Source organism: Rhagoletis pomonella, unplaced genomic scaffold, assembly GCF_013731165.1.
Source record: "Rhagoletis pomonella isolate Grant_MI unplaced genomic scaffold, Rhpom_1.0 Rhpom_scaffold_00004, whole genome shotgun sequence".
Lineage (NCBI taxonomy): Eukaryota > Metazoa > Arthropoda > Insecta > Diptera > Tephritidae > Rhagoletis > Rhagoletis pomonella.
The window spans coordinates 68,305,012-68,327,161 of NW_023458558.1; the positions used below are offsets into that span (position 1 = coordinate 68,305,012).

The 22,150-nt window shown below is 36.2% G+C and overlaps 1 protein-coding gene across 3 annotated transcripts in view; it reads left to right on the forward strand.

The window, feature by feature from the left end:
* LOC118738035 (serine/threonine-protein kinase Warts) overlaps positions 1–19,989 on the forward strand; it is a 68,948-nt gene extending 48,959 nt beyond the window's left edge. For all 3 annotated transcript variants that reach the window (XM_036468913.1, XM_036468914.1, XM_036468915.1), the window contains 6 exons: positions 15,905–18,140; positions 18,228–18,348; positions 18,425–18,540; positions 18,729–18,807; positions 18,872–19,067; positions 19,128–19,989. In XM_036468913.1, the coding sequence (XP_036324806.1) occupies positions 15,905–18,140; positions 18,228–18,348; positions 18,425–18,540; positions 18,729–18,807; positions 18,872–19,067; positions 19,128–19,574 (3,195 nt within the window). In that variant the 3' untranslated portion in view covers positions 19,575–19,989. The remainder of the gene's footprint in view (positions 1–15,904; positions 18,141–18,227; positions 18,349–18,424; positions 18,541–18,728; positions 18,808–18,871; positions 19,068–19,127) is intronic.
* Positions 19,990–22,150: the final 2,161 nt, after the last annotated feature.

The window sequence follows — 22,150 nt, forward strand, 5'->3', positions numbered from 1 at the left end:
CAAATTTTTTCTTTCCACAACAAATTTTAAAGTTAAAAGCTACAATTAATGGCATAGTAACATATTGGATATCTCAATTCTATCGACTAGGTGTATGGTGTCAAGTTAGCACTACATACCATTTTTTTCTTAAAAAACGAGAGCTACAAATTTTTTCTTTCCACAACAAATTTACAACAAAAACACTACAATTAATGCCGTAGTTAACTTTTCCAATTTCGAAAAGTGTAGTGCTAACTTGACACACGTCCCTAATTAACACCTAAAAGACACCTAATTCCTAGCTAATTTTTATTGATTTTTGGCGACTTGGGTCAGCTAGGTTTATGGACGTCATTTTGGCTTTTTTTCAAGTTTTAAGTGCAGAACGCCTACTCTCAATTGAAGGTCTATTTTAAAGAAAAATGAGCTCATCTCGGTGAAGATCCTCTCTATTGGTGAAAGCTAAACTTAAATACGACAAATTGACAGATCTGGCCTGCAACTATTTGAGCGCTCCAGCCGCCTGCGTTCCAAGTGAGCAATTATTCAGGGCAGCCGGCCTTATATACGAGCCTCTAAGAAATCGTCTCATGGGATAAAAGGCAGCAAAATAACTTTTTTTGAAATATGCCCCTTATGAACTTTCACTACTAGGTGGAAAGACCGTATAGGTTAGGCACTCGTTCAATGTTCAAATAATTTACAAGTAATTTTTAATAAAAAAACAAAACCGGCTTCAATTCTCATATAAAAATTTAAGATTGTCGTGAATTTCTTCATGATCCAATGATCGAATGAAATAATTATTGAAATCGGTTAACGGGGTCCAAAGTTATGCGGTAACATTCGCACATTCGCATTCCGAAAATTCGCCTCCGCATTCGTATTCGCGAATGTCAAAAATATGACATTCGCACCATCCCTAGTACATACATATTTACAAATATGTCAATAAAGTGTAGGTACAGTGAATTTTTTACAATACGGGCAACTATTTTTAAATATTTTTTTTTCTAATTTTTTATAAAAATATGGTTAATTCTACAACAAAAACCCCTTTATTGACTGACTGTATGTATGTAATCTACAGGGCCGAAAATTTTAAGCTTTTGCTTGGAATAATTTAAACGACCATGCTTATTTTACTTGTTTCAATGTATAAAGCTAAGTACGGACCTTTTAAGGAAACGGTTAAGAAATAAATTGCTATTATTTCGTGTGTGTGAATAGAATAGTGTCAAAGGAGTTTGACATCTGATATTTTACAGCTTGTTTTCTCACTTTTTCCTTGCGAAAAAAAATGGAACGGGCATGTATTTCTGTTGAAAACAAGGGGCCTTATGCTCTTAAAAAAAATTCAGAAAACTATAGTAAAAAGCGTAGCAAATTTCTTAAAAACTTCGTACTGTCGAAGAAAATTCGGCTCAATATATTTTTCTTGAGCAATTCTAGGCTTTTTTTTATTCATCGAACTAAAGAAATATTTACAAATAATAACATAAGAACATATTTTTATTAACACTCTATCTTCAATTGCATTTCTGCTTGGATACAAAAATTTTAAACCAAAGTTTGTCTCTACGGGAAGGCATTGGTGTTATTGAAGAGATTAAAAATAATTTATCTCAAATAGGAGAATAACGAATATTAAGAAAAAAATTAAACGACCAGCGCAGATCTCTATTATTTAAGAATATAAAGCAACACTTGATTGTCCATTGTAATTTTTCAATCCTTGAAATAAACTGATTAAAAAATAAGACATTAAACTGTACTTAAATTTTTTGCGCTTAAAACTTCTTGTTTCTTGCTTACTTTCTTCGGACCTGATAACGTATAACGTCCGTAAACCTAGCTGACCTAAGTCGCCAAAAGTCAATAAAAATTCTCTAGGAATTAGGTGTCTTTTAGGTGTTAATTAGGGCCTCCAAAATTAATGTAGGTGTTCCAATGGTTTCCGAGAAATTCGCAAAAATGTGTGGGTCAGCTAGGTTTACGTATATTTAGGTTTTAAATTTTCCAAATATATGCTGGAATTAGGTGTCTTTTAGGTGTTCTTCAACGCCACTAAAACTAATTTAGTAGCTCCATTGGTTTCCGAGAAATTCGCCGACCAACACATTTTGGCGAATTTCCCGGAAACCGATGGAGCTACTAAATTAGTTTTAGTTTTTTAGCATATATTTTACGTAATTCTAGCGGAAAACACATTTTTGCGATTTTCTCGGAAATCAATGAAACACCTAAATTAATTTTGGAGGCCTTAGTTAACACCTAAGAGACACCTTATTCCTAGATAATTTTTATTGATTTTTGGCGATTTGGGTCAGCTAGGTTTACGGACGTTAATGTATGCAAATCTTTTTTATACTACACAGAGAAATTTTCGTTTTCAAATTTCTATATAACATATTTGCAAAAAAAAAAAAAATGGCAATCAATACGATATGACGCAGACAGTTTTTATCACCCAGGTTGGTTATTTAGTTCGATCAGCATAAAGAAATTATAGAGTTTTTTCTAAAAACTTTCGCCCCTTGGCGAGGAGTGACAAACTTCCAAGTGTACTTTTGTCATTAGAAGACGTCCAATATAATGGACAAACTTTTTTTGCACTTAAAGCTCCTTTTTCCGTAAATAAGAGCTTTTGTTTTTAAAATAGCAGATATTTTGGGAAATGTATATTATTCTTATTTATCGTAAGCGCCAAACATTTATTTTAACTGAAAGGAAGAACTCATCCATTATTTGTCGATGTGGCTGTTTTAACCTAACCTGTAAACTGTAACCTGTTTTGCACATGACATAGAATTGGAAGCCGACTGCAGGTCGTATGCGTCTATTCCAGTAAACCCCACCTCACCTATACTTCTTTTTAAGAGTTCCGTTGCTCGAACTTTACACTTTATAACCGACCGCAGTTTTTCATTGGCTAGCTCAAAAATGTTATTGCCAACTCGTAACAAATATTTTGAATGTTTGAAACATATTAAACTAAAAAATAATAATAATAGCCGTGTTTTATTTGTCCAGAAATTTAAGCTATTAGCTTATTTTATACGGAGGACTTACCCAACATAATTATATTGGCTTATGAAAAGCTATCTTGGCTTGTATATTGAACAAGAGGCATTGCCATTCAGCATCAAAAATTTTCTCCTTCAGCCAATCAGAAAGAGGCAAAAACTTACTTTGACACTATTTGCAGTCAAACAACTGTCAAAATTAGGCTAACATAGGAAATAAGCTAATTTCGTTTTATTTAACCAAGATTTAACTATTTGCTTGTGATGGTTGAATAAAACATGCCTAATAATAACGACAATCCTGCTAAAATTTTTAATTGCTGACTATGACAGCTTACATGGTGCTGAATCGTCCTGAAAAAATCACATATTCATATGAAAAATGTCGCACTGTAGAGAGATTAGAGTCATCTCTAAACACAAACTTTTCCCATACCAGCGATTTCCCTCATTTTAGACTTGAAGAAGCGCATTTTCGCCGTTAAAAAGGCCAACGTGCGAGCGCGGAACGTTTATATACATTTACAGAATATCTCTTGATTAATTCCGTTCTTCTTTTGTTCAAGTTTCCAAATGTATCGTCAAAAGTCGGCGGGTTTTTAACTCATTACATTTAAAAGAAATTTCTCTTTTTAACCGACTTCCAAAAAAGGAGGAGGTTATCAGTTCGTCGGAATATTTTTTTTTTTTATTTTTTTATGTGTGTTACCGCATAACTTTGGACCACGTCAACCGATTTCGGTAATTCTTTTTGCATCGGAAAGGTAGTATCTCAGAGGTGATCTCGTACTAATCTGGTCAAGATCCGATCAGTGGATCATGAGATATATATGTATGTATATATATATCTTTTTATTTATATGAGAATTGAAGTCGGTTTTTTTTTGCTTTACTTGCTTGCTTGCTTTACTTGTTACATTATTTACTTTGGATTTATCGGACCACCAGTGTATGTACTATATATACAAGAAAAAAAATTAAAAAAAGAGAAAACACAAAGATATGAAACAAATTGTTAATAAACATAAAAAAGATAATTATGTTAAAGAAAAAATTTTTAAAGGATAAAGAATAAACAAGCAAAATGTGCAAATCATTCTTTATACATTGACTGTGGATCTCAAATTTTATACAACCACAAATATAGTAGTATGCATGGTACAAAAAAGAAGGTGTGCATAAATGCATAACATGAGAAATAGGCAACAATCGTCGATGGCAGCAAATTGGCGACTCACCGATTTATTGCCGTGGTGACCAATCGGCAACATTATTTTTTTCATGTAAATTTTGGAATAAATAAGTTATAAAAAATTCTCAAACTTATAAATTTGGCGTCAACAGTAAGCGTCTAATTTATATCCAAGACAGGATTGAAAAAATAGGAAACCTCATAGCGAAAGAAAGAAATCGATGAAAGGTTCCTTTGACTGAACCTAGTCTATCTCATGTTTTTGGGGTCGCTGAACACGAATCTGAAGTCCGTTTTGCACCATCACGTCTAGATTTTTTCCTAACTTCAAAAAACACCTCGGACTTTCTCTGTCACGTAAAATCCGAGATGTTTTTTGAGGTTAGAAAAAAATAAAGACGTGATGGAGCAAAACGGAATTCAGATTCATGCTCAGCGACCCCAAAAAAACATAACCGACTAGGTTGGGTCAAAGGAACCTTTGAACTGTGAAAATTCTTAAGTGGTAAGTTATACTTGGCCGCGGATGTAATTTTCCACTTACAACTTGCAAGTAAATTAACTTACCACCTATCAAATTAATCTACCTACCCTCATTTTGACAAAAAAAAATTAGATTAAGTTCGCTTAAGTGTTTAAGTAATTCAGTATCATAACTTTGTTTCTAGACTTTCAATATATTTATTCTCGTTGAATACCTATTCGGTCTAACAATTCTTAAATCGACTGAGCGTAATTTCTCTCTTATTTCCATTAGCCTCCAATCCGTTTCAATCGTTGTAATTCCTTAATCCACTTAATAACAAGCGAAAGACGCAATTTGTCTTGTCTTACCTCTTATTGATTAAAGTCAATTAGTGGCAATTGCAAACTACAACATCTAAAACGTCTACAAAGAATTAGCCGGTTTGTTTACATACTAAATTATTTTTTTGTGTATTAAGGAAAAGAGACATTCGTGGTAGCCCTGACATCGAAGACTTAATTGATGATTGTAATCGATTCGGTTGTCTTTTAAGGGTTAGTTGGACTATTTAAATTGACACTGTTGCTCAAAATAGAAATACTGACGAAATGCATGGTGGGCGTAAATAAGGGTTAGATTGAACATTATTAGTAGCGGACGATTTATTTCCACTTAACTTTTAACCTGCTTTATGAAGAAATAAATGTGTCGATTTTGAGACTGATCAAGCGTATTATTTGGAAACTAGGTTAATCGGTTTTCGAAGCCTTGGTGCTGTTACCTGCTACGAAAATTTTGCCGAGTTCAATAAAGTCGTTTCTCCTTTCTCTCCTTTTGCTACCAGCACGTAAAACTTGAGCGTTTGAGACCATTCGTACGACAAGGCCGAACCAGCGTAGCCGCTGTATTTTAATCCGCTCATTATTCCGTCATATGCGGTGTTCACCGATGCTAACGCTCAAAGGTCCGATAAATGTTCGCTACAATCTTCTTCTGGAATACTCCAAAGTCACCTCATCAGATATTTTAATTGCCCATGGTTCTGCGCCACACATTGCCACGGGTATGATGAGTGACTTAAGAGTGTGATTTTCGTTTGACAGGAGAGGACTTTACTCCTGAATTGACTACTTGTTGATAAGAGGGATTCTCTATGGGATTTAAAGGCTAATGTTAGTGCTGGTTCCTAAATAAGCAGAGTCAAAAGGGAGTTTTTTTGCCAGAAACCTCGTTGGGTATCAAACGTCCCTGCCAATTTTGATGGAGTTGGTGGTATTGCGAGTTGGTGGTATTGCTCAAACTTACTTAACACGGCCGTATTCGTATCATGGGGATACCAAATTCAGACATCGCGGCATAAAGGCAACTTCTTTCCGTGCGGTCGAAAGCGGCTTTGAAATAGAGAAAACCAATATTTGGCGTATGGTGGATTGACTAGGCCTAAACCCACACTGATAAGTCCCAATCAATTTGTTTTTTCAGACAATGCAGTCGATAAGACCTTATAGCCGATGCTTAGAACTCTTATGCCACAGTAGATGGCGTGTTCAGTTGCGTCGCTTTTATTGTGGATTGGGTAGGGCAACTCAAGTTCAAGTCTTCTGCATAAGAGTTGTTGCATGTACCGCATCAACTCCATCGCCGTACTTGAATACTTCAGCTGACAGGCCGGCAGCTCCAGAAGCTTTGTTGTCTTTCAGCTGCGTAATTCCTATTCGTACATCGTGATAGTCAGGCGATGGGACACTGCTGCCGTCGTCATTGACTGGGCTCGGGCTCATCTTCTTCACAACTTCCGATGTTGTTATCATTCAGTTGGGTGGAAAAGTGTTCCCTCCATTATTTATGTACGCTCTGGACATCGGTCCCAAGGTTTCTGGGGTTCTTCTTACAGGACTTCGACCTGGTCTTGAAACTTTCCGTAAGTACCGAGTGTACGTACATCCAAAACGCAGGAAACGTGCCCCCCTTTTACCAAATCGTTTCTCTATCCGGTGAAAGCCATGTAAAGTGATGGATCTTCTTATGCTGAAGCGTAGTGCTAGACTTTTTAATTTCGAGCCCTTAATCCTTATCGGTCGTTTTTTCATGGAGGCTGAATTTTTTCGGCGGTGGGACCAAAGTTCCCTTTCTTGCCCACCCTGACACTGAAACCGCCACGTCACGAGCAGTGCTGCCTTTACATATACATACATATGTCTCCTAAATAAATCTCAGTGAAGGAGAAGTGTAGCAAGTATCGAGTTAAAAAATTTTGGATATCGCAAGCACTGAGTACTAGAGGCCGACCGATTCCAATTTTTTTTCAGGTACCGATGCCGATGCCCATTTATCGGCTTATGGGGAAAGAATCGGCCGATGCCAATGCCGATGCCGATTCCATAAAAAATTACAAATAAATGTATTAATTCATAAAATCAGTTTATTTCACGGAGTTAAAAAAAAAATAAAGAAAAGAAATAATTGAATTAATTGGCTTGTTATGCAACATTACATACACATGTATGTACATACATACATAAAATATATGTACATACATATATCACATTTATGTACATTACATAAAACACTTTTTATGGTGCTAAGCAAAAAATATTTAGGAACATAAAATTTCATTTCGTTTTGTACTAAAATACACTCTTTTGCACTCAATGCATCAGAACTTATATGCTAGGTATGTATGTACATACATATAGTGGTCCACAAAATAAAAGAGTTGCGATATTTTGACCGATTTTGTCTTTTTTATTTAATGTTTATTATTTTTTTTTCATAAAAGTCTAGCTGGTATACAACAAACACCATATAAATTCAGATTTAACTTTGTACAAAAATTAGAAAAATTCTGCATATTTTCACCAAAATTTCAAACTTTTTAATCAGAATTTTGGTATGCAGTTTTGTAGACCATTTCATTCTAGTATAATGAAGTGCAAGTTTCAAGCTGGTATAAAATCCCGTTAATTTTTGGCAATTTTTTTTTGCTGGCAGTGTTCTCTATATAAAAGAAAATTATCGCAAATACTTTTGTATGGAAAAAACGTGAAGCACCTTCAACAAAAAAAAATCATTTTTGTGAGTTGTCTGCAAATGTTTTTTAATGTTGACTGTCGCTTCAGCTGAACATTTGAAATGAAATTCCAAAGAATCGGCGAAAAAAGGCCGATGCCGATGCCGATTAATCGGTCGGACTCTACTGAGTACGTAATGGAAAATGTTTCTATGCTGCAAGAATCGAGCTGTGCAAGTACCAAGTATGTGCCAGAATCGAGTTACTACTGTATTGTGGACGATTTTTGTAACGTAGTTAATTGTACTGAGAGTCTAGTTATAAGGAAGAGCTTCGAGAGACTCAAAGGATTATGGTATCGCCGCCAACTTGAAAACAAGGTTGGTCAAGGTGTTTTCTAACTCAGTGCAACAACCATTTTAGGGCCTCAACCAGGCTGTGCCCAAACTTTAGTGAGGACTGTGACGTGTACGAGTGTGTACATATTTTTCTCACTGCGTTGTTATTTTAATCAGTTTTATCACCATGAGGTTCCTCGTGTCTTGCTAATTACTTTAGACGATATCTTCATCATACAATACGGTGTGCTGGCTGTCTTTATGGCTCTCTACCTTACGGTGACACCAACAACAGCAATAACAACGTCAAGGTAATGGATATTTTCATTTTCATCTGCATTGTTGATATCCGTAACAGCGTAAAAGTGAAAATATTCTTTACCTTCTGGCCGACTAATTTGAGGACCCTCTGTCTGTCGGTTTTTGCACCGTTTAAGCTGCAAGTACTCGCAAATACAAACATACAGATGTGCGAATTTGTGTGCATGTGTATACTATGCAAAAGTATGTATATATGTATGTATGTATGCACGTATATACATACATATGTACATCATACACATGCCATAGAATGCATCATGATGGTTGGCAATCAATTGCAGGAGGCTGCGCGGTGCACACTGTCCTAGCCTAGCAGCAGACTCGCCACGTCACTCGACATGAGGACAGTGGAGTAAGCGCAAGTTTCTCCAGCATTGAGCTGGGATATCAGTGAAGGTTCGTTTGGTTTTTCATTTTTTTTTTAACCTGTTCCTTCATTTTTATGCCGTGTTATTTTTATGATTTCTTTGTATTTTTTGTCGCGCTTTAAATAGTTTTCTTTCGGTATACCCTTGAAAAGATGCATCTTGATTAAAAAAGATGGAAACATTTAGTTTCTATGTATATGTGGAATCCATCCCTAACATTTTTTCAGGTATATTTAAAGTTGAGAAATAGTTTGATAAAAAAATTATTTTAACAATTAGCCAAATCAGATCAGAGATAGAGGGTATACAAACTTTTGCCAGATTTAAGACAATTCCTTAGCACTTTTATTTCGGACAGGCTGCATCATGCATTGAGTGTAATCCAGTAGCAAATTTGAACCGAGCTAAAACGTGGAACGAACGGCGAACATTCGCATAAATTGAAAACAATTCGCGAGGTACAAACACCAAACATCCGCAATGCATAAACCAATGGCGGCGGTGTAAAGGGATGATAAACGAATTTTTCGAAACTGTATCAAACGTCAGAAAAAAATTTACCAAATCAACACAGAAACATCGAATGTTTAAACCAAATATATATTTATTTGACGCCTTTCAAATAAACATCTTGTAAAAATATACATACAGTGGTGGAAAAATAAATAAAAACCATATAAATTCTTATTTCAAACTTTGTGCAAAAATTATACAAATTCGGCGAAATTGCATCTAAATTTTCAACTTTTAATCAGATTTTTCACAGTTTCTTGGAGCATGAAGTTTTATAGCCCATTAAATTTCAGTAGAATAAAGTGCAAGTTTTAAGTTCCAAAAAAATCGCGTTGATTTTTGATAGTTTTTATTCTGAATGACGCACTTTTTTCAATAAAAAAATTTTCGAACATTCTTTGTATGGAAGAAAATGCGAAATCAACTTACACTTCATTCTAGTAAAATTTAATGAGTTATAAAACTACATATTCAGAAAAACTCTAAAAAATGTAATTAAGATGCAATTTTTTAAAATTTTTATAATATTTGCACAAAGTTTGAAATATGAATTTATATAGTTTTTGTTAGATAATGAGCTATAATTCTATAAAAAAATAATAAATATTAAATAAACGAAAGAAAAATAGGCAAAATTTGAAAAAATGTTAGGACACGACATAAGTCTTTTAATTTATGTAATTATATAAATAAATAAAAAAAATTTTATACCCATCGAAATCTATTATTTCCTACTTTTATTAAATATCATTTCAAGCGCTACGTAGTAACTTTCTCGATATCTCAACTCTATCGACTAGGTGTATGGTGTCAAGTTAGCACTACATACCATTTTTTCTTAAAAAACGAGAGCTACAAATTTTTTCTTTCCACAACAAATTTACAACAAAAAAGCTACAATTAATGCCGTTGTAACATTTTCAATATCTCAATTCTGTCGTCAATGGTGCATGGTGTCAAGTTGGCACTACATACCATTTTTTCTTAAAAAACGAGAGCTACAAATTTTTTCTTTCCACAACAAATTTTAAAGTTAAAAGCTACAATTAATGCCGTTATAACATTTTCAATATCTCAATTCTATCGACTAGGTGTATGGTGTCAAGTTAGCACTACATACCATTTTTTCTTAAAAAACGAGAGCTACAAATTTTTTCTTTCCACAACAAATTTACAACAAAAACACTATAATTAATGCCGTAGTTAACTTTTCCAATTTCGAAAAGTGTAGTGCTAACTTGACACACGTTTTTTTTTAAGAGATTGAGGCATAGGTAAAAAAGAAATTTTTTCCCTTTTTCGAAATTAGCCTCCGAAATCGAGATATGGGCCTAAACTAAAACTAAAAATTCAGACGTAGTCCAACTTTTGCTCTTATTTAATTGGTATATAAATTTTTTTGTGCAAGCTTAAATTACAGGTGGTATAAAAGGTCAAAGGTAGAGTCTTCGAAAAATTAAAAACCTTATATTTCAAACAATTTTGAACTGATTTTTAAAAAATTAATATCGTTGTAAACGTGATTACAATTTCGAGTATATAAATGTGTACGTTTTTTCATTCTCTGTATGAATCTCTTACGATTTCAAAATGTTTGAGCGATATCTATAAAAATTATAACTAAGAATTACATTTCGATTTTAAATTAATCGCTCAAAAAAAATCATATATCGAGTTATATTTTTTTGATCAAAAATAAAACTCATTTTTCGAGTGTTATTTTTTTGCTCTGAAGTAATAATTATTTTGTGAGTTGTTTTCTTTTTGATCAAAAATAATCATATTATTATGAGTTTTATATTTTTGATCAGAAACAATCATAATCTTTTGAGTTTTATTTTTTTCATCAAAAATGAGGATTATTCTTTTTTTTTATTATTTTGATCGAAAAAAAAACTCATTTCTTGAACGTTATTTTTCTCTCAGAAATAAAAATAAACTTTTGAGTTTTTTTTTTTTTTTGCAGTTCGAAAAACTCAAAACGCCTCACTTCACCTAAACTCAACTCACCACACCTCAGCTCACCTCACCTCAGAGCAAAAAAATAACGCTCGAAAAATTAGTTTTATTTTTGATCAGAAAAGTATAACTCAATAAATGATTGTATTTTCTGAGCAATACAATAAAACTCAAAATGTAATTATTATGATTGAGCGCAAGTATTAAAATCTCAAAATAATAATTAAAAGTTAATTTTTTTGATAAAACTCATAATGATTACGGTCCCTGGTTTTTAACCAACGTACATATATGTAAAACCAATCGATACATATACACAGCGCTGCATTTCCAAATAGTACCAAAAAGGTCTATGTGGCGTCAATGTACTTTTTGGTTTCAAATTGTACCAAAAAAGCGCAATTGTGGCAACTTTATCATCACTGAGTGTTAGCGACAAAGTGGCTGCCGTCTGGCGGTTGGCTGTAGTTTAGCATGATCGCTGCCCATCTGTTCTGTTCTTCTCTTGGCTTGGGGCTTCATCTACTATTTTGCTCTTGACTTTCAGGAATTTAACGTATGAAATTATTACGTGACGGCAAGAATTTTCCTTCGTTGTGTTGTCGTCTCGTGCAGTCGATTCGTCGAATTCCAGTCGTCCAATCATTTCCTATGCGATTGCCTGCGTTTCCCGCTTGCTGTACTGGGCGTCTTCTTTTGAGTGGCTAAGTGTTCATACATACATATATACAAAATACAACTTCACATACCGACATGTATGCATGCATTTCTTTTTATTTTGTTGCATTTTTTTATATGCAGATACATACACTACTATGTACTCACAATGCTGGAAAAGAAATTGACTCCTAGGGCTGGTGTAAATTCACTCAGTCATATCCCAAATATACAACACCAATCATTCGGTCTCATAAGCAATCGGAATAATAATGATCATAGATTTCCTTAAAAGAGATTGACGATCTTTTGCATCAAGGTGGTGGCGTACTGATAAATGGCATCACGAGGTCGATAACGAATATTGCTTTTGGAAACTACGAGGATCACTATACTAGTCTTTTGATTTTGCAACACTAGCGGCATATCAGTAGATCTGACGTTAGCATCGTGGAGTTTGGCATTTTTCAACATTAACATTCTAAGAAAGTTTTAGTACACTACGGACGCTCTTTAAATTGTTTACAATTACTTTAAAGTTTAAAGTAGGCAAACAAATTATCTTTCAAAAGGTTTTCGGTGGATGATTGTTCGCAACTTTAGACGTCGATTAACATAAACACAGTCCATCGATAAACTTGTTTTGACTTTTGATGATGAAAAACCATCATGGCCCTTTGTTTTTAATTGGTATACTGCATTAAAGCGCAGTCTTACTTCGCTCGCCGTTGAGCATAAAGAAGGTCGTCCAATGTCAGCCTGTACGCTGAAAGCATCAGCATCGACGCTGTATGTAGGACTATAACGGAAGATCGTCATGTGACATACATACATATGTAGTCTGATACAGTACCCGTAAAATTTTCAGGATTTAGTCATATTGGATAGTTCCATCTGCTGTGGTGTAGAAATTGAAAACACTGATGAATTGCATTTTTAATTTTTTGGAGTTCAGCGTATACATACATAATTATCCTTTTGAGGCATATTCAAGCAATTTGAAAGCCGCTCGAAACACGCCATCTTTGATGTAATCGCCGAATTAAAGCATTGGAAAGTTAGTTTCACAAGATTTCAAATGGTTGACAATTAGATAGTCAACAATTAGTCGTATTTGTAAAGTTTATAATCAATTTCTAGAAAGTTGTATGTGTGTACATAAATTAGATGCTTAAAATCATCACATTTTGTGATCACACCATGGGTCTCAATCCTTCTGCTACTGTACGATGCATAGGCTCTGCATAAGTTTGATGGTTTGGTGCAAAGGAATGCAAAGAGGTAAACAGCACATAATCACTGGCAAATCTGGCACACACACCTTATACAAGCGCTTTTTGTTGTGCGAACTTTATCGATTTCACGAATTCCATCGCATAACTCCTTTTTATTTCTTTTTTCCTTTTTTTGAAAGTTTTATTGATCCATATATTGCAAATTTTATGTATGTATAAGCATGGATTTACAGTGACTCACACGTTCAATCTGATGCCTTTAAAAATCATACAAATAAATAAATAAAATACTAATAACACATGCTCAACACAAAAAGCTACTCTATTTGTATTTAAACTTTTACGCGATTTGCTATTGAGTGTTGAAATATTAGGGCCAAATCATCTAACCAAATCATCTTACCAGAGAGTTAGGCGACTTACGGAACGCTTGAAGACCAGGGCGAACTCTTGCAAGAACAGTAATAACAACCTAGTGACTGATGTACGAAACGTACTTAAATCATGGAGGGAACAATTTTCCACCCTACTGAATGGTGGCAGTACCGAAAGCTGTGGAGAAGGCTAGCCCGTACCCCCAGTCGATGGTGACGGAGTCGATGTTATAACACCTGACTATGACGAGGTACGAATAGCAATAGCGCGCTTGAAAAACAACGAAGCTGCTGGAGCTGAGAGACTGCCAGCTGAGCTATTCAAGTGCGGCTGCGAGGAGTTGATAAGGTCCATGCATCAACTCTTATGCAGAATATTTGTGGTCAGATTAACGCATGCCCAACGACTGGAATTTAAGTGTGCTCTGCCCAATCCTCATGAAAGGCGACCCCGCCATTCGCGCCAATTATCGAGGGATCAGCCTTCTAAGCATAGGTTTCAAGGTCTTATCGAGCGTATTGTGTGACAGACTGAAACCCACCATCAACGAACTGATTGAGCCATATCAGTGTGGTTTAGACCTGGCAAGTCTACCATAGACCAGGTATTCACAATACTCCAAATCTTGGAAGAGACTCGCGAGAAAAGGATCGACAGTCACCACCTATTTGTCGACATCAAAGCCGCTTGAAGCATAAACAGACGGCAGCGTTGATCCGGATTAACTCGGGAATTGACTGCAGTTGATCCGAATTAAGTCCGAGTTAATCCGGATCAACGATGCCGTCTGTTTAAGCTTTTAGAGTCATAACTGTTTTACCTTATAGGACTGCCGCGAATGAAATAAAGTTTTCAATTTGAGATCAACTATGAAGAAGATCAATATTCATCGCAATCTGGATGTTAATGTTGTCTCAGTATTAAAAGAATTTGTATCTATACCTTGGCGAATCGCATTATTGAAAGCAGAGTAATTTAGTAAATAACGCATCATGAGCCTTTTCTTTGAGTTGTGGTGAATTATATCCATAATTAAATACAATATCCTGAATATTCTAAATAAAACAATGATATTCTTGGTTGTTGCAAATGACTTTACGACTCGAAATTGTTCACCGGACAATTGCTGTTGGTTTAATCCACGTCGAAAGTTAGAGAAAATCTTTGCACGAAAATATTCACGATTTATTTTCAGTTGCAAGTAGCCCTAAACATCACAACGTGTACTCGCATGACAAAACGATCTGAGTACGTTTACCATTCTTCTTCTTCTTCTTTTTTGGCGCTGTAACCGCCTAAGCGATTTTGGCCGAGTTCAGCAAAGCACGCCAGTCGTTTCTCCTCTGTGCCAGCTGACGCCAATTGGAAACGCCAAGTGAAGCCAAGTCCTTCTCCACCTGATCTTTCCATCGCAGTGGGGGCCTCCCTCTTCCTCTGCTACCACCAGCGGGTTCCGAGTTGAATACTTTCAGAGCTGGAGCGTCGGTGTCCATTCGAACGACATGACCAAGCCAGCGGAGCCGCTGTATTTTAATTCGCTGCACTATGTCCATATCGTTGTAAAGCTCATACACCTCATCGTTCCATCGTCTGCGGTACGTTTACCATTAAAAATGTCAAAACAAATATTCGATTGCAGCGTATGTCAAAAAGCTGTCACTAACTTTAGAGCAAGGCGCATCAATTACAGGTGATAGCAATTGAAGCCATGCTTCTTCTTATGAGCACGCTTGTGTCAAATTATCGCCTGTTTTGCTTTGTTTGCATATCCGCATATACATACACATTTACGTAAATATATGCCATGCAAACAAATGTTCCCGAAATCTTTAAGAGTATCGGAAATTTGTTACGATTCTTTTAGGAATCTTTAAAGAAAAAACATATGAAGCTGTTGACAAGAACTAGTAAAGAAATTTCTGCACGATTTCGAAAAGAAAATTCTTAAATAAATTGTGAAACCTTTCGGAATTTAATGAAATCCTGGTATTCAGGGTATAAATATACATACGAATATGAATAGATAAAGAAGATGTTGATGACACAAGGAGTTCATACCAACGGCAAATGTTGTTTCTGTACGATTGCTACAACCTGTAGTTATTGAATCATGCTTTAGAGTCGACTTTATCTCGACTATGATTATGCCTCTTTTTATATTGGGCCGAATTAATAAAAACAAAGCAATTGCTTTTTCTTAAAATTGCATAAATTTCACTTCAATTTTGTTTGAATAAATCGAGTAAAGTGTTAGAAATTTTAAGAAAAAGCAATTGCTAATTTTTTATTCATACGGCCCATTATATAAAGTTTAAAATTTTGATTCATAAAAGATAAAGAAACTCTTTAAATCTATCTAATTTTTTATGAATGAGGCCATAAATGTATATCTTTATAAGAAAATTTTTTTAATTTTCAAAATTCCTTTCAAAAATTAAAATTTCTATTTTTTTGTGTTTCAGAATTTCACACCGTTGCGGTACAATGCTGTTAATGGTGGTCGTTCCGACCCGCCGGATTATATGCACGCCAAGTTGATGGAACCACTGCCATCGGTGTCACCATTACCTGTCGCACCACCGCCTAATCCCCAACTAAATGGGCATGTACCAAAAGTTCTGCCACCGGGTCTTATTTCGTCGAAATTGAATCGAAAGCCAAGCATCGAACGGGAAACTCCGCTTAATTATCTGCAGCGATGTAGTCCGGCATTGGATTCTGGTGCAGGCAGTTCCCGCTCGGACAGCCCGCATTCGCATCAACAAGTCGCAAATGCTGGACGCGTCGGAACTGGACAATATTCACCGTCACCTTCCAGTTTCAGCGATGTTGGGCCGCCGGCACCGCCGCCACGGCATCCGACAACGGTAAATTCCGCAACACCGCCGCCGCCACCTCCCAATCAGCACTACAAACGGCGATCTCCTGCAAATACACGGCCAGCGGCGATCACACCCAGTCCAACAACACGCGGCACTTCCCCAGTTATAGTACGTAACGGCATTAAGGCACAACAACAACTGTCACAAATGAAGGCGCTAAGCCTGTATCAAGCTGGTGGCAACGCCGTTGAACCGCCGCCTCCGCCGTATCCTATCAATACAGTGGTGGTAGCGACATCAGCGCCGCCGCCTAGCTACACGGCCTCCATGCAATCACGTCAGTCGCCCACGCAGTCACAATCCGACTATCGAAAGTCTCCAAGCAGCGGCATATACTCAGCCACCTCTGCCGGCTCGCCCAGCCCCATCACTGTGACAAACAGCGCGAACCTACCACTGCAGCCGACCGCTGTGGCGCGTCCGCAGCCGCGAACCTACGCGCGCACCCAGCAGCCAATCATCATGCAAAGTGTGAGATCGACGCAGGTGCAAAAGCCGGTTCTGCAAACAGCGGTGGCGATACAGACACCGGTATCGGCGTCGGCCTGCAATTCTCCTGTACACATTATGCCCGTGCCACCTTCATACCCCCAAAAATCCGCCGTCGTAGTACAACAGCAGCAAGCAGCTCAACAGCAATCGCCGTTGTTGGCTGGTGGCGTTCCTACCACGCTAAGCGCTGCGGGCAAGTCAGCGACTCCCACTACGCCGCCGCTTATTGCGAACGCGCTAAACGGCACCGTGGTAAGCAAACCGCCCTGCATCGAGCCACCTTCGTATACCGTAACAATGCAGGCGAAGGCCGCTCAGCATCATCAGCAGCAACAACAGCAACCATCATCAGCAGCTGTCACTGCAGCCCAGTTGCGCGCAGCTGCAGCTTTAGTTGCACAACAACAGCAACAGCAGCAGCAAAAGCAGGTGAGCGCAGTACCAGTTCCAGCACGTCAGTTGCCCCCACCACCGCCCTACCAGAGCACACGCGCTGCTGCTGCGCCACCGACGCTCACTATTGCGGATATGAGTGGCAATAATAATATGATGGAAATTAAGGCAAATAACAAGGTGGCGCTCCACAACAACATAATAAATAATAACCAAATCACAAACAGCAACTTGACAACAACACCGCCAATACCACCGGCGAAAAATAGCGGTGGCAGTGGTGGCACAACCAGTTCTGGCAGTGGGGGCGGTGCATCACCAGCGGCATCGAGTACCGCAGTGGCAGGTGGCGCCGTTAGCAAAGGCGGAAGTGGTGGAGAGAAAGTCAAGCACGCCTCGCCCATACCAGAGCGAAAAAAAGTCTCCAAAGAAAAAGAAGAGGAGCGCAAAGAATGCCGCATAACGCAGTACTCCCCTCAGGCTTATAAATTCTACATGGAACAGCACATCGAAAACGTGATCAAGTCATGCAAGCAACGTGCGTATCGAAAGAACCAACTGGAAAAGGAGATGTCACGCATGTGTTTGCCCCAGCAGGCGCAAGTGGAGATGCGGAAAATGTTAAGCCAAAAGGAGAGTAATTATATACGCTTGAAACGCGCCAAAATGAACAAAAGCATGTTTGAGAAAATCAAGGACATAGGTTTGGGCGCATTCGGTGAGGTGTCGCTGGTTAGAAAGATTGACACAACGAATCATCTGTATGCCATGAAGACGCTACGCAAGGCGGATGTACTGAAGCGTAACCAGGTGGCGCATGTGAAAGCAGAACGTGATATTTTAGCGGAGGCCGATAACAATTGGGTTGTTAAATTATACTATAGTTTTCAGGATAAGGAAAATTTATATTTTGTGATGGACTACATACCGGGTGAGTAAACTTTATAATCTTTAAAGTCGTGAATTATTAAGTTACGCATATGTATTATGTATTATAATTTTTTCTTTACCCAAACAGGCGGCGACTTGATGTCTCTATTAATTAAGAAAGGCATATTTGAAGAACCTTTAGCGCGGTTCTACATTGCCGAATTGACATGCGCTGTTGAAAGTGTACACAAAATGGGTTTTATTCATAGGTACGTAGAGTAAAAGCGGTGAAAAAGTGCTTATACATTAGTTATTTACTAACAACATTTATTCTTCTCATTACAGGGATATCAAACCTGACAATATACTCATCGATAGGGATGGTCATATTAAATTGACGGATTTTGGATTATGTACTGGGTTTAGATGGACACACAATTCTAAATATTATCAGGAAAATGGTAAATATATCAAGCACTGACTAACTTAGATACATATACTACGTATATAGTCACTTTAATATAAAAATAATGTAATAGCCAACCAAACCTGTTGCTACGAATGTGAACGTAAAAATTTTTAATTTTAAACTTTTATGGATTACAATTCTTGACCTATGTATAAATAAATAATGCAATTTTCTTCTTAGGCAACCATTCGCGACAAGATTCAATGGAGCCTTGGGAAGAGTACTCCGAAAATGGGCACAGACCAACAGTCTTAGAAAGGTAAATATGATATTTTTTCTGAAGTCCCTGATAAATATCATCAACACTTTGTTCATATTCACAGGCGACGCATCCGCGATCATCAAAGAGTATTGGCACATTCACTGGTGGGAACGCCAAATTATATTGCACCAGAAGTGCTGGAACGTAGTGGTTACACGCAGCTTTGTGATTGGTGGAGCGTTGGTGTTATACTCTATGAAATGTTAGTCGGGCAACCGCCATTTTATGCGAGTACTCCAGTAGAAACACAACAAAAAGTATGCCAACATTTAAGTATTACCAATGCCAACTAAACTGAACTTGTCCATCTGTTACAGGTAATAAATTGGGAAAAAACTCTGCACATACCGCCGCAAGCGAAATTAACCCCAGAAGCTACTGACCTGATACGACGCTTATGTTCGTCAGCGGATAAGCGTCTTGGCAAAAATACAGAAGAAGTGAAAGCGCACCCATTTTTCAAGGGTGTAGATTTTGCTGATATGCGCCAGCAAACTGCACCCTATATTCCAAAGATAGAATTTCCCACAGATACGTCCAATTTTGATCCGATTGATCCGGATAAATTACGTTCGAATAATTCAAATGTAAGCGGCGATGATTTTGCTGATAGCGACAGACAGTTCCATGGATTTTTCGAATTTACATTTAGGAGATTTTTCGATGATAGATTCAATCCTGAGATGACAGACGATCATTCAACGTATCAGGACGTCGGAAATACAACACAGAGCAATCATAATGCAAACGAACAGTTTATTTAGTCATTTAAGTAGTTAATAGGGGAAACTTATAAATACAAAAGTATAAGAAATTGTGTTTGTATGCAGTTAGTTATGTAGTTAATTAATGTAATGTCACAAAAATCTCCTAGTTTGAAGTTTGAATAAGAGCAAAGGTATAGCAGACTGTTAATGCAATATTTAATATAAAACCTTATCGCCCACCGTAAAAAAGAGAAAAAAAGAAAGGGGGGGAAAGTACACATAAATATATCAGCAGATATACATAAACGATCGTTGTGCTAAATATCAAAATATATTATCTGCATACTAGTTCATGCCAGTGGTGCACACATATTTCATCCGATGCAAAATGTGAAATAGAAAATTATTAATTACATTTGTAAAAATTTTTTCTTAGTTTTTTTACCGCTGAACATCGACTGTTAAAGTTTTTTGATTCGTTATATTTTTACAATTACATATCTGCTTGAGATCAAACGATGTCAAATTTTTTTAAAATATTTGCTTTAAGACTAAATTTTAAATAACAGAGCTACAACGATATTTAAGAATTCATGCCGGTTTTAAATGTAAAACGCATCAGAAAAATATGCGCGTGCACCATTAGTATCGACGAAATTTTTACAAAAACAAAGCACGTGTAATGAGTTCTTAGTTATCATGAACGTTAAGAATTTTTTCATAGTCTAACTTTAATATTCGGAATTTATTTGGCTTGTTATAGATAATTGCTAATATTCATTTGATGAGTAATTTTTGGAAAACTGTAAATTAGTTTTTAAACATTATACAAGAAACTAGTATATATTTAATTAATCGAAAATGAACTGAGCCTAGGGATAAAACACTATTGAAAAACGTATATATACATATGTTTGTGTTATTAAAACATAGATCATAGATATGAATCATTAAATGTTAACTAGAAACACCTATACATAAACAAGTCTCTTGCTATGTACTATGTAAAATTTTGAGTTCAATCTATCCTGAACATATGAAATATTTCATAATTGCTGTGCCTTATTTTAAAAGGATACATATTTTTGTAAACATACATACAACTGACGTCCAAGTATATAAGATAAGAAGTAACTTATGTAAGCACTGCAGGCCCTTTAATGCATAAACGTATCTACAAAACTGCGCTTGTGTTCGGTTTTTGAAACTATTTTGTAGGAGTTTTTTGTATGTATCTACCTACATATCTGACGAATTTAAAAACAAATTGTAACAAAAATATACCATTTATACTGTTATGGGAGTCTAAGAAAAAAGTGATCTATTTCAGCAGGCTGGATAGAAAATAACTGTTTGGGAAGCATGTGATGAGGTATGAAAATTGTTATAGAAATTGACTGGAAAGAAAAGCAAAAGCACAACCGCATAATGAGTAAAAATTTAATAACACCAAACTGGCCTGCACGGACATAAAATATTTTTCAAAAAAAATGCCTATGTATAAAATGATATATGTATCTATTTTAGTAAAGCTAGCGAAATAAGCTGGTCTTATACACCAAATCTGTTCAACTGTCAAAGCATTTCTCAAAATCAAAATAAAATGAGCTCGTCAAGTGCTGACAAATTTAACCAATTGAATGAGAATGAATGTAAAATTTGCTCAATTGGTTTTCAGAACCATGTCTTAATTTTTGTATAATTTGAAATGTAATCACCCTGAACTTTTCTCTGGGTATTGTTACTCGTCATTTCGAATGCATTCAACTGTAGATGTAGCCTTATCTCACAGTTTTGTTAAATAACAAATTAATCAGGCTGGCTCTGCAATTCACTTCCGAGTGAGTTTCAACCAAAGCCACTTTGAATCAAATGGGGTTGGAGTTCACTCGGAAGTGAATTGCAGAACCGGTCTGAATGTGTATGCATTGTATTTATTGAATTGAATAAGCCAACGATGTGTAAAAAATGGAGGATAATATGAAACAATCAATAGCATGGCGTTAGTATATAAACAAACATATACATACGAGTAAACAAACAATGTTTTTAGTAATAGTTAATTTAAATACCAATAAGTTGATAGAGTAACTAATTCTAACTTACGATTACATTAGTACATTAGCAATTTGCATACATACATACATGCATACATACATAACATACATTTACACACATCCATCTTTACGGTAGACAAATTTATGGTTACATATCGTTACCTTAATATAGAAAGGCCGTAACAAACATTTTTTTTTCTTTACATAGTAGTTGTAAAACTAAAGTTCTTCAGTGGCAAATTCCTTCAAGTCAGTGGTTTTTAATAAAAACTAAAACTAACTTAATGACGTAGTACTGGTTTTACAAATCTTTTACGGTTCTTAGTGGGTAATCTACGGACTTATGTGCAACGGTAAATTTTGAAAGAAAGTGAGTTCGGGCATTTCTCTGTTAAGGTAACAATATGTAAACTTCAATATTTTTACCACACTTTTGGCTTGCTCGGAAAGGTATCAATGCAAGGTTTCAATCAGTCTCTTTTTGATTTGTAAACTTAAATTGATGGAAATGTCCAATAAGCGTAAACATAGTTAAGAGTTAGCTATGCGTTTGTCAACAAACATTTTTTTGCAATA